The sequence below is a fragment of the Cetorhinus maximus genome, chromosome 19 (assembly GCF_964194155.1).
Source record: "Cetorhinus maximus chromosome 19, sCetMax3.hap1.1, whole genome shotgun sequence".
NCBI lineage: Eukaryota > Metazoa > Chordata > Chondrichthyes > Lamniformes > Cetorhinidae > Cetorhinus > Cetorhinus maximus.
Window position 1 is genome coordinate 69143400 of NC_135897.1, and position 13396 is coordinate 69156795.

Here is a 13396-nt window from a genome sequence, read left to right on the forward strand (position 1 = left end):
TAAATGTAAAATGAACTGAAGATGATGAATCAGAAAATAAGGATATGCATAGCACATACAATACAATCCACCCTATCCTTAGGTAGGGTTCCTTTTTCCTTTCAGCTTTGCCTTGGACTGTCAGCTTTGTTACTTCAATATTCGTTGAGTACATGTAATTATTTATAATACAATATTCCAGCAGCATTTGAAAAATAAATTGAAGAAATGTTTACCCCTGTAGTTAGGCACTTAATATTTAGCAACTGATTGTCCTTCAACAAGATAGCTCCAGCTTGTTCTAAATTATAGTCATAACAAAGCAAAATGTAATCATTAAATTCTACGTTGACATTTGGGCTTATTTCTTCCCATTCAAAGACAATAGACTTTCCAGTGGTTAGTGCTATTATTGTGTTCTTCAAAGCTACCCTCCATAATATGCATGCATTGTTGGGAAAAGGGAGAAATTAAGGCTTTTATTTCAATGTATCTGCTTTTAAATCATGGGTCTGAGCATAGGGTCTATTGTACAACAATTGGTTACACACTCAACCCCAATAAAATCAATTCTCCATGGACTGAAATCCTATATTTAAGTTGACTGTCTTCTGGTAGACACTATGGGTCATTGATACATTGTGTATCAGTAAAGATTTTGGACAGATATGGTTGAATATTAATGCTGTAATTTTTTTTATCAATTAGTTAATTAAATCCTTAAAGAAAGCAATTGAACCTGCTCTGAGTGACATCACCATCGAATGGTATCTCCCAGATACTTTGGAAGTCCTCCTTTCTCCAAGTGAAATTGGACCTTTGTACCCAGGGGATCATCTGAATGGTTATGGTGTAATTTATGATCTTGCTGGATTCCAAAAGAAGAAAAATGCTGTAAGTCAAGTCTGCGTTAAATATAAATATTCTCATAATATTCAGGGTAGTGGGACGCCAAGACATTGAAAACTCAACCAGCAGGGGAGGAATTTAGTTCAGTAGCGAAATGGAAATCAAGGCAAAACCAGCTATTGGGTGAGGTGGGGGTGGGGGGGGTGGGGGGGGAGCGGGAGTGGTGGTGGTGATGGTGGCAGGGGCGGGGGGAAGTGGAGGTGGTGGTGGTGATGGGGGCGGGGGCGGGGACGGGTGGGGGTGAACCAGTGAAGGGGAAATATAGAAGAAAAGGTGTTGTTTGCTGTGAATGGGAAATTCATGGATACATGGAATTGGGATGATGCCAGATGTTGATCCAGTGAGTGGCATAGGATAGCAGGTCAAAGGTGTATAGACGAGCACAGGCCCAGAAAGGATTTACAATAATGAAAAGTGGGGGGTACCTTGGGAATGGGATTCAGGCAAGTTGCACGTGCCAGTGTGTCAGATGCCTTGGATATTTCCATTAACTTTTTTTCAACTGGACGGTTTTCTGCGTTAGTTACTAGTCCAGATGCAGAAATTAAAACCAGTCCAAAAGGACATGTGAAGTTACTTTTTCAAATTTAACCGAAAATCAGGATAGCACCATGAGTTAGTCCCACTTTTACCAGTTCATAACCTTGCCAATAAGAAACTTTCTGTGTATGTTAGGCAGTTTTTGAGTGATTGAGGTTCAGGAAGGCTGCTCACTGGTACCTGTTGATCCAAAAGACATATTTTTGGTAGGAAGCTGATTTTCTTTATCATGTTCCAATAGAAGTGGAAGATCTAAAATGCCAATATCAAAAGAATTAGGGCATGATAGGGAAGAGAAACTTTATTAGTTTTTTGTATGTGTACATATACAACATTTGTTTAATATTGAAAAATAAAAGTTAAATACTTGAGCTTATTCCTTCTGTTGTAGGGGAAACAGCACATCTCTAAAACAGCGTTAAAAGGGTCAACCAACTCCGTTTTCCAGGCTCAAGATGAGTCTTTTGCATCAGCTTTGACTGATGGAATCAAACCACCTTTCCCTGTTGAAAAGAATGACATTGAGCAAGCTTTAAAGGAGATTTCCCATGAGATTTCAGTAGAATTTTCAGGTGCTAATGCCGATGAGAATGAAAAATGTAAGGGTAAGGCATATGAACATCAAACTATTTCTTCACCCAATTGTAATCTCCCATTTTTGCTTCTCCTATCCTACTTTCCTGTAGAAGCTTCTCAATTTCATGCTGTTTCTTGAACTCAAAGGATAATGGTCTGAACCATTTCAATTCACTATGGGTGCTTTGTTATCCAAAGAAGCACAAGTATCAGGGCTGTCGATCTCCTAAGGAGTAGCTCAGCCAGTTGAAAGATTTTTTTAATGAGTGTTTTTGGTTCATACAGATAATTAAAATCTATTCAATATTTGAACAGTGAAATATTTGTGGTAGTGTTTCAGTCATAAGTAGACGTAAAATTACTATTAATACTAAAGATGCACTTGGCATTTTAATTTTTTGGTGTCAGATTAGGTGCCTGACATGTATGAAAATCATTGCCTTGTTTAAGCCTTTGAACCAACTTACTAAGGAATCTATGCATATAGGCCATTTGTCTGAACAATACAGGTACACACTTTCTCTTCCTAGGGATAAAATCTATTTAACAGAGCAATACTTAAGTCCAATGACCTTTGACACAGATTGGCTTAGCTAAGGCTTTGGAACCATCAGTTTGAAGAGGAGTATGTCGGAGTGTATTCAACTTAAACAGTGCAGTTTCCCAGTACAGCATCCTGTTGTTTGTCTAGCCACAATTATCCTAACTAAGTGTAGGATTATCCAGATTCAAGGGGAAGAATTGACCCCTGTGTTAGGTTCACCATTTGAGACTTCATTATTAAGCCAGATTTAGCTGGCCAATCATCAACACTGTCCTGCAAAACGGGTATATACTGTAGGTCTACCTACCTCAGGTATCAGATTGCCAATTGCTGCTAAGAATCAACATAGTTCTAAACTTCCATTACCAGGGATTATAGTCAGTAGATGCCCTTTTGTGTGTTTGCCTTCCAATGCTAGTGCTGGTTAACAACAGGGCAAAAAAAGTATGCGGGTTCACTTTCTATATTTCCAAACGAACAATGCATGCCAAACATAAAGAAAGTATTTTAAGTATTTCTGAAAAAAGAGACAATTTTTGTCAAAGCTTTTCGTCTTGCACTGATCAAGACAATTCACAAGAATACCAAATGTAAAGGGAACAACAATTTACACTGCATGAGAAGGAAGTGCTGATTGGTTGGCAAGTGGATTCTGATTGGTAGGGGTGTTGCCATGGAGAATGCACCAGTTAACTGCCAAGCATTATCTGAAATTTAAAACAGGCAGCTTAACTCTGATTGGTCTTGCATTGGCCTGAAGAATGAACCAGTGAATGGCTGTCACTTATTTTCTTTAGCTGAAACAGGCACAATGTGTGTGCATGCTCTTTCTGTCTGCAAAGTACAGAGCCCTGTGTATTAATGTATGTAGCTTCCAATACAAGCAAATTTGCCACACTGCAAGCCTGACTTATAATCTTATATTAGTTGTCAGGGTAATTCTTAGCAACTGAGGATTATTTAGCAAATATTGTCCAATTGCGGAATCACATCTAAAATTGGAAACTGTGTTTTGAGCTTTGCAAGCACGGGCTTGTCGGGTATGGTCTGTACCCTTAACAAGGTTAAAATGTCATTAAAGGTCTAAAAATCTGTATTAGAAAAAAAAGTATGAACATTTTCACAATGCTAAGAGGGACATCATTCTTTTACTTCTATGCATATTTATTTTTTGAATTTCAGATTCAGAGACTGATCCATTTAATGACTTGCGGAAGCGTATCTCCCATTCCTCGTATATCCAGGAACAATATAAGTTGACACATTGTTCCATCTGCAGTGATAAAGGAATTGGGGACCAAAACACACCTACCCGTGGCTCAAATAGCAGTGACTCTACAGAACCTCAGGATATTGACAGAAAAATAACATCTCTCCCACATGGTTTAGAAAACATTGCACATTATGGACAGAAAAGTTTGCTACACTGGGAATCACCAAAAAAAGCAACATCTAATTTTGAATTGGTTAATGATAAAGTAAGTAAATTGCCTGGTATATTAATTAATGTTATTACACACAGAAGAGTGGACTAAAGAACCCAGCCAACAGTGCAGGAAAGCCAGTGTGTATTGGTGCCGGTCCCCAGCCTGGATAAATGGGGATGGTTAGCGACAGGAAGGGCATCCAGCTGTGAAACCACCCACCAAATCCAAAAATAATGGTTGATGTGAATATGATCAACAAGCATTGTGGTGACTCCAAGTAACATGGGAAAAGCCGAAAGAGAAACCAACCAACTTGAAGAAGAATGGTCTCCTAAGTCTAAATCCAGGGCAACGCAGCCTGCTTGGTGGCACCCCATCCAGCACTGATGCACATTGGCATCAGTGTGTACTATCTACAAGATGCCACTGCAGCAACTCACCAAGGTTCCTTCAACAGCACCTTCCAAAACCATAACTTTTACCGTCTAGAAGAACAAGGGCAGCAGATGCATGGGAACATCACCCACCTGCAAGCTCCCTCTTTATTCTCTCATGGGATTTGGTTGTCACTGTCAAGGCCAGCATTTGTTGCACACCCATATTTGTTTTTGAACTGAGTAGCTTGCTAGACCATTTCAGAGGGCAGTTAATGTGGGCCTGGAGTCACATGTAGGTCAGACCAGGTAAGGATGGCAGATTTCCTTCCCTAAAGGACATTAGTGAACCAGCTGGGTTTTTATAACAATCGATGATAGTTTCATGGTCACCATTACTGAGACTAGCTTTATATTCCAGATTAAGTAGCTGAATTCAAATTCCACCAGCTGCCAAGGTGGGATTTGAACCCATGTCCCCAGAGCATTAGCCTGGGTCTCTGGATTACTGGTTCATTACAACCATGCCACCATCTCCCCTTCAAAGCCACACACCATCCTAACTTGGAACTATGTCACAGCTCCTTCATTGTCACTGGGTCAAAATCCTGGAACTCCCTTTCTTAACAGCACTGTGGATGTACCTATACCATGTGGCCTGCAGCGGTTCAAGAAGGCGGCTCACCACCACCTTCTCAAAAGCAATCAGGGATGGGCAATAAATGCTGGCCTAGCCACAATGCCCACATCCTGTGAATTTTAAAAAGTAACAATGAAACTGCTTTGTTAAATTAAAAAATGAGATGAAGGCTGAGCCTTTGCATTGCAGCTTGTACTTAGTTTACCAAGGCAGTCAATTCTTCTATATTTGGAGGCTCCTTTAAAAAGGATCAAGGATATGAGCATCACAGGCAAGGCAAGCATTTATTGCCTATCTCTAATTTCCCTTGAGAAGGTGGTGGTAAGCCACCCTCTTGAACCACTGCAGTCTGTGTAGTATAACCACAATGGAATTCCAGGATTCTTAAACAAAAACAGAATTACCTGGAAAAACTCAGCAGGTCTGGCTTCCTCCTACCTCTCCCTGGACCATGACCCCACCACTGAACATCAAGCCATTGTTTCCAGGACTGTCACTGACCTCATCTCCTCTGGAGATCTTCCTCCCACAGCTTCCAACCTGATAGTCGCCCAACCTCGGACGGCCCGCTTCTACCTCCTACCCAAAATTTGCCAGACCTGCTGAGTTTTTCCAGGTAATGCTGTTTTTGTTTTGGATTTCCAGCATCCGCAGTAGTTTTTTGTTTTTATTTCCAGGATTCTTACCCTGCCACAGTGAAGGAACTGCGACATATTTCCATGTCAGGATGGTGTGTGATTTGTAGGGGGACTTACAGGTGGTGGTGTTCCTATGTGCCTTCTAGGTGATATAGGTTGTGGGTTTGGAAGGGGCCTTGGTGAGTTGTTGCAGCGCATCTTGTAGATGGGACACATTACTGTGTGCTGGTGGTGGAGGGAATGAATATTCAAGGCGGTGGATGGGGTGCCAATAAAACTAGCTGCTTTCTCTTGGATGATGTTGAGCTTCTTAAGTGTGGTTGGAGCCGCAATCATCTAGGCAAATGGAGAGTATTCCATCACACTCCTGACTTGTGCCTTGTTGATGGTGTACAGTTTTTGGGGAGTCAGGAGGTGAATTACCCACCACAAAATATCTCTGACTTGTTCTTGTAGACACAGTAGTTATTTGGCTGGTCCAGTTAAGTTTCTGGTCAATGATAACCCCCGAGGATGTTGATGGTGGGGGAATTGGTGATGCTAATGCCATTGAACATTCTGTGGCATCTAATAGAAGCGAGCCTAAGTTATGAATGAAAAGAACTTTAAGGCTGATAACCCTATTGTTTTGATTCTATCATGAAGCTTTCAGCACATCTGGGCATTAGAAGCTCTGCTACATTTCTTAAGTGAGGAAACAGCTAGGACAAAGGACTCATAACTTTCCAAGAAAGATGCAAGTTAGAGATTTTAGAAGGGAGGTGGAGACAGATGTGTCTATTTAGGGGATCTGTATCTAACCTATAAGATTTATTGATCATTAAAACCTTAAGCTTGCTGCCTCTTCTTGGCGAAATCAAAGCAGCTTAGTATTTTCCATTTATAGGAATTTACGGTTACAGAAATAAGAGTTTAAATGTTGTGGATCAGAGCTTGTGAAAGACCAAGTTCACCTTAGAAAGCTATCTGGTAAGATTTATTTTCTGGGCTTAGCGATAAACAGGCCTTGTGTGCAGTGGTAGCATCCCTGCCCCTGAGCCAGAAGCTCTAGGTTCAAGTCCCAATGCTGGCACTGATGCCCAAGGAAGGTATGTTCTTAATGCGGCCAAACAGGTTAAGTGTCAACTTGTAAATCCCTCCAACGAAAGCCAATGGCAGGTGGCAAAAGTGGGGACATTTCTGGTCAGCCATGTGATAGAAAGAAATTGGAGCCTTTACAATCACTATCCATAGCTCCAGGCTGCAACATGCATGTAAAAGTGTATGATGTCACAGCAACTTGGACTCCTTGTGGGGGGGGGGCTAGCTGACTCAGTTTGTTGGACGGCTTGTGTGGATTGGGGTGTGATCGCTGTTCCTGCTGGGGTAGATTCAGAACCTGCCCGCTTGCCGTACCCGTGGTGGAGGTTGTGGCACTCTGGGTCTAACCAGCCCTCAGGTAGAGACAAAGAGATAAAATGATGTTTTCCACATGAGTCCATTGATGAAGGGAACTGAAGGACTCCTGTCATTCTGATTTACTCACACACAAAACATGGTTTCAAATTTATATTTAGGATACATTATAGGACACAAAAATTAGAACCATCACGTACATGATAAGAATGTAAGAAAGTACGGGAAGAGAAAAAGCTACTCAGTTATTCAGTCCTTCCACACAGACCATGTAGAAGGTGCTCTAACATGACAATTATCCAACCTATGTAATCTCCTGAAGAAAGTTTCTGTCTGCATTTTCTAAACCTTCAGAATATCTGTCTAACCCAGTCTCACACCATCCTGTGTGATATGTTAACTGTGGAGGTAATACCATCAGTTCAGTTATATCTTGTGATATTTTGAGAAACTAAGCAATCATTTTACTGTTCTTGTTTAACTATCACAGTGAGAAAATCTCTTTCCTTCATTTCAGAACACTGTTGGAGTTGACCCTTCTTCAGATGAGGCAAGAAAAAAAAGAAAAGTGATAGCACAAGCAGCCTTGTCTGGCCGGAGCTTTTCTTCACCAAATGGTCAACTAGATATGCGCCACCTGCACAAAGCATTGGAGAAAGTTTCTACAGGCCAGACTCTGAATTGGTCTGTAGCGGGGAGAATAAATGATATTGGTTGCGAACCCCAACAATTTCAAGCTGACAGTTTTTCAAGGCGGAACCTCAATGATTCCAGTAAGCTATCACAGATAATCCATCTTTTTAATGAAACATCTAAGAATCTGACACTCATTTAAATGCTAAGGTCATTTTACTGTTGTCTTGAAGACTTAGCAAGTTCTCCACAAGACCTCAATCCTTACACAACCACTGGTAATAGCTCTGGGATTGTAATATTTGGGTGTTCAGGACTGTGCGGGTTAATGTGGGACTGGGAAAACAGTACTGCCCTCATTATGATGTAGAGAATCACATGGGGGTAGTAGAGTGTAGTGGTGAGTCTGGTAGAAGTCGGCATGAAGATAGCACGTAGTCAGGACTGTATCCTGTATATACGTATAGTGATATGTTATTAATAAACAGTTATTGTTCAACCATACAAGCCTTTAGACCTCTTCATGAGACAACATCCAACCTTACAACATGGTGGCAGCAGGTGAAGGACCCCAAAATCCCTAAGAATGAAGAAGTAAAGAAACTGCTGTCTGACCTGAGAGAAGTGCGCCTAACTTGAAGGACTCAAATAAATAGCTAGAGATCACCTAAGAAACTCAAGTTCAGGTGTGGAGGCTGACGGGCAGAAGAAAGATCCACTGTGCAGCATTGAATGACTCCACCAGAGCACCTGCAGGTCCATTGCAAGACTCAATCGCAAGCAGAGTCAAAGAACCTAGCCAGATTGCAAAAGGGTGAGCAAAGTCCAGATAAAAAGCTGAAAGAACCTTTTAAATTCGAAGCAGTAACCAGGCAGCACTGGCAGAGCGAATGTTTTAATGCTTGATCCCGCAGCCCGGATCCAGCATTAGCACCATAACCTGTGGTGATTGCACGTGAATGAAAAAAAAATTTAAAGACAAGTCAGAGCAAAAAATAGGTTTCAATTCAATTCTCCAAGCTCAGGAAAGCAACTAAATGCAGATTCGCTGAAGTTTAAGATGGCTCTGTAACCGCAATGGGAGCCCGCCAAATCCTGACAAGCATGGGAAGCAAAGCAGAAAAAAAATGTTAAAGCTGTATTCCACTGTTTTGAAAACAGCTATGGACGGTAAGTCAACTTCTTTGACTCTGCTTGGGATCAGGCCTCTCACATGCTCTGGTGGAGTCCTGTTATGCTGCACAGAGTGAACATTCCCTCCAGAAGGAGAGGGATAAGCCCATGTTATCTGATCAAGGAAGATAGTGTTGTATTTTTCTTTGTCAACAATCTAAGGAGTGCAAGAAGTGAACTAGATGTTGACACTCGGGTTTTTGAAACACCAAATACTACAGCTTCAACTCAGATCAACAAGGTCAGCCCAAAGCAGTTGAAACTACCACTCCTCCAAACTTGAAAAAATGAGATCTGGAAGAGTTGTAAAGCCTCCAGACTATCTGAATCTGTAAAGGCAGAGACTTGGGAGGAAGAAGCGTAGCGTGTAAATATTATTGTAAATGCATTTGGGTAAAGACTTGGAGGGAGGTGTAGTATTAGGGTGTCTGGGACTGTAAGGGTTAATGTGGGACTGGGGAAACAGCACTGCCCACATTATGATGTAGAGAGTCACATGGGAGTAGTAGAGTGTAGTGGTGAGTCTGGTAGAATTTGGCATGAAGATAGCACGTAATCAGGACTCTATCCTGTATATGTGTATATAGTTATGTGTTATTAATAATCAATTATTGTTCAATCATACAAGCCTCTAGACCTCTTCATGAGATAACATACAACCTTACACCAGGGATAGTTAGTTAGAGGGAAATGTTAAGTGTACAATTTGTCTGTAATATTTTGATGAGGGCTCAGTGTGACACACTTAACTGTCATATGGGTTCTTAAGATCAAGTAGCTCTGGATTAAATTCCTGAGTGGTTCTGGGTGCCTATAGCATTTAATGAAGTTGCTCTGAGATAGGTTAGGGAAAAACATCAGCCAAGCTTATTGTTCTTGCATGGTATTCAGTAACTCCTATTTGAAGTACGTGTATGAGGAAATATATTGGGTGAAGACAGCATTAGACTCAACTTCTATAAATAAAAAGTGCCATAGGGGCCATAAGGGTACAGTCTGCGGCTCTGCCTGCCCCTGGAAAATCTCCCTAAACCTTTAGGGAAAGGATAAAGGGGCGGGAGAAACAGCAGAAAAAGAAGATAGCAGGAAACATAAGAATATTCATAAACTTAGCAGCAGGCCATGGCACATTGTAATAACCTCATCCAGCAACAGGAGGGCTAAATACTGATTACAAAGTTAGCATTAAGTTTTGGTGAGGACCAAACTAGTTTAATTTGATTTAAATGAATGTATGGACTTTCGATTTCTGAGTTTGCTTCTGCTTGTCATCCTCCACAGACACCCAAGTGTCCACCCCTGATTGGGACACTTTCTTCGATCCTGAGAACCTTTTCTCCCCTGTGACCTCAGACGACCCAGGTTCGACTGAAGTGAATGACACACCCATAATGCAGTGTAAATCAGTGATCCATGGCTTGATCTGTGGGAAATCAATCACCTGGGAGGTAACAGCTAACCTTTCCTCCCTCTACCATGTTCCTTCTGATCAAGAGTCAACACAAATCACTGAAAATCCATGGGACGGGATCCTCCATCAGTCGACTGCACAATCAGTCATCAGAGATTTTGAAAACATGGCTGAGAAAGAGAGTGAAATTGAATATGGTAAATTCATTTCTAGAATGTTGGTTTGTAAAAATGACTGTGATCCACTTAGCAATTTTTAATCATTACTTAATTATCTCCTTGAAAGACCCATGTAAGAGCTAAATGATGAAAAGTTCTTTACCCATAGAGTAGTGGATACACAGCATAGATTCTTAGGGCTGAATTTTCCCCCAGATTGGAGGCACACCGCCATTTTACGTGGGCGGGCCAATTAAGGCCTGCCCAGCGTGACATTTGCACGGAAGCACTATGCGCTCCCTGTGCGGGTGGGGGTGGTGGGGGGATTCCCAAAATCGAGAGTGTGCACTTCCACGCATGCGCACAAAAGAGCGCACTCATCTCCCTGAGGCTAAGTGCAGCCTCAGGGAGATCGGCTCTAAATGTGAAAAAGACAAAAATAGAAAAGTAAAATTTTCCTTACATGTCACATGAGTTGGAACATGTCCTTAATTTTGACAAAACCTTTATTTAAATTTTTTAAAGCCTACATGAAACCTCATCCCACCCGTGGATAAGGTTTTATGTTTTTTCTAGTTCCCGCTGGGGCTCCTGGCCTGCCCGCCAACCTTAAGCTTGGACGTGCAGGTCCTATAATTATTTAATTGACCCTGTCAATGGCCTCAATTGGCCATTGACAGGTCGGTGGGCGCGCAGCTGATTTTGCTGCGCTCCCGCCTTCCTGAAAATTTAAATGGGGTGCGGTGACATCAGGAGTTCCCCCCGACGTCACCGTGCATCATTTTATGCGTTGGCGAGCGGGCCCTGCCCCCGCTCACTGACTCGTAAAGTTCTGCCCTTAGAGTTGATGCTCTAATATCTGCTTGAAAATAGAACTATCTAAATGTTTGGTTGAGGGGAGGTGATGGCATAGTGGTGTTGTTACTGGACTGGCATTCTAGAGACCCAATGTCATGCCCTGGTGACCTGGGCTCAAATCCCACCATGGCAGATGGTGACATTTGAATTCAATAAAAAAATCTGGAATTAAAAAAGTCTGATGATGATCACAAAACCATTGCTGGTTATTGTAAAAACCCATCTGGTTCACTAATGTGAAATGTAAAGGAAATTGGCTGTCCTTACCTGGCCTGGACTGCATGTGACTCCAGACCCACAGCAATGTGATTGAACAAGGGCAAGTAGGGATAAATGCTGACCTAGCTAGTGATGTCCACATCCCATGAATGAATTTTAAAAAAGTAGATCTGGGGGGTCAGTCGTCTCTATTTTCTGGCATTCTTAAATAAATAATGGTTCTGACCTTAGTAGCTCTGTTACAGGAATGAGACCCTCCCTGCCTGATCTTCCTCTATTCCCAGCGTCCAGATAATTGTTAACAAACGAGCACAAAAAGCAAAACTTCTGCTTCATACAGCCTACTCCTAATCATTATAAGTCATTTATAGCCGTAAAATATTTGACTGCTCCAGCATTTTGAACTTAGCAATCTAAATATAACATAAAAATGTGAATTTAGTACGTAAACATTTAATTATAAATGTCAAATTAAGCTATTTTGCATTAAGAATCTCCCAGAAACTCTAATTAGATGTGGGATGCTAATTGAACTATAGAGTAGCATAGACTGATTTGAAAATATTAGGCACCATTTTAAAAATTGAACTAAACAATCTGTTGTCTAATTTTCTGGAGGAACTTCTAGAAGATATCGCCTGAAAACCATTCAGACAAGCAGAGCATGTAACAGCATGTCCATGTACACCACTATCATCCCAATAAATGCTGCCACTCAGAAATCTTTACCATCGTATGTGGAAGTGCGAAACCCAGGTAATTATAATGTACCTTTTTTTCCCCCTATGCTTGGACCAAAAATATTGGTCAATCACATGTCAAAATAATTTTCAGTGAATTACAATGCCAGCCGACAGTGCAGAGAATCTGGCCCACCACCCACCTTCCATGCCAGTTTTTCAGAGATACGGAGTAGGCATGGGCAGTTTAGTGCCCTGGTACTTGCTCTGCCATGTGTTCACCTCCGTGCCATTTTCCAGTATCTGGCGTTGCATATGTGGCCAGGTGAATGGAAAGAACGTACTGTGGTATAAGGGTCTGACACATAATGTGATTGACTCTTAAATGCCCTCTTAAACACCCAAATACTGATTTAAGAGAACACATGACCCGCACCTAAGGGTCAGTGTAGTGCTGGACAGAAACATGTGCAGAAGCAAGCATGGAGACAGCTCCTAGCTTGGACCTTTAACCTACCTGTGTATATAGTTTCTAGTAGTTAATAAATACTTGCTGTTGAACTACGCCAACACCTTACAACATGGTAGCAGCAAATGTGACAACTCAAAACCTCACAGAGACTGCAGAAGAAAATTAAAATCCTGGAAAACTGAAGAAAAAAAATCAAAGGATCATTCTAACCTGAAAAAGAGCTCAAGGAGCAAAGGTGCAGAAGGAAATCTCCAACAAAAAGGCTGGGAAACTGAAGGCAAAAATTGAATTCCTCTCTGCAGCAGAAGACTTCATTGAATCCTGTGGAATTCCAGCTTCAATAACCAGAATGTGCAGAGTCAGTAGACCAAGCAGGGGTGAACTAAAAATTAAAAATTCCTGGACAACACAAGTCTTGGAAAAAAAAGTTAAATACTGCAGTGGTCAGAAATTGCTGTTTAAATCAGAATCCGTGAAATCCAATTTTGGAGTCGACACCTGAACACGTGGCGGCCGAGCTGGCAACGAACAAAGAAAAAAAATAAAATTAAAAATTAATCACGACTGAGTAGGTGGCTTAAAAAAAACCAGCAAACGCCAGGATTCAACATTTCCAAGACCTGAGAACATTGCACTAAAGCGGGAAAGACACTAACTAGTCGATCTAGGCAGTCATTATTGAAAAAATTAAATGCTGAGCTAGTGAATTGCCATTGGTGTGGGGGCTCTGCAAATCCAGCAAGCGCAGGAAAAACCTTTGTGCAGAAGTG

The 13396-nt window shown here is 41.5% G+C and overlaps 1 protein-coding gene across 14 annotated transcripts in view; it reads left to right on the plus strand.

The window, feature by feature from the left end:
• vwa5b2 (von Willebrand factor A domain containing 5B2) overlaps positions 1-13396 on the plus strand; it is a 147172-nt gene that overhangs the window by 109297 nt on the left and 24479 nt on the right. For 11 of the 14 annotated variants that reach the window (XM_078564040.1, XM_078564052.1, XM_078564053.1 and 8 more), the window contains 6 exons: positions 688-873; positions 1820-2033; positions 3731-4026; positions 7540-7795; positions 10110-10436; positions 12093-12230. In XM_078564040.1, the coding sequence (XP_078420166.1) occupies positions 688-873; positions 1820-2033; positions 3731-4026; positions 7540-7795; positions 10110-10436; positions 12093-12230 (1417 nt within the window). The remainder of the gene's footprint in view (positions 1-687; positions 874-1819; positions 2034-3730; positions 4027-7539; positions 7796-10109; positions 10437-12092; positions 12231-13396) is intronic. The other 3 variants (XM_078564050.1, XM_078564054.1, XM_078564051.1) reach the window with 2 other exon arrangements.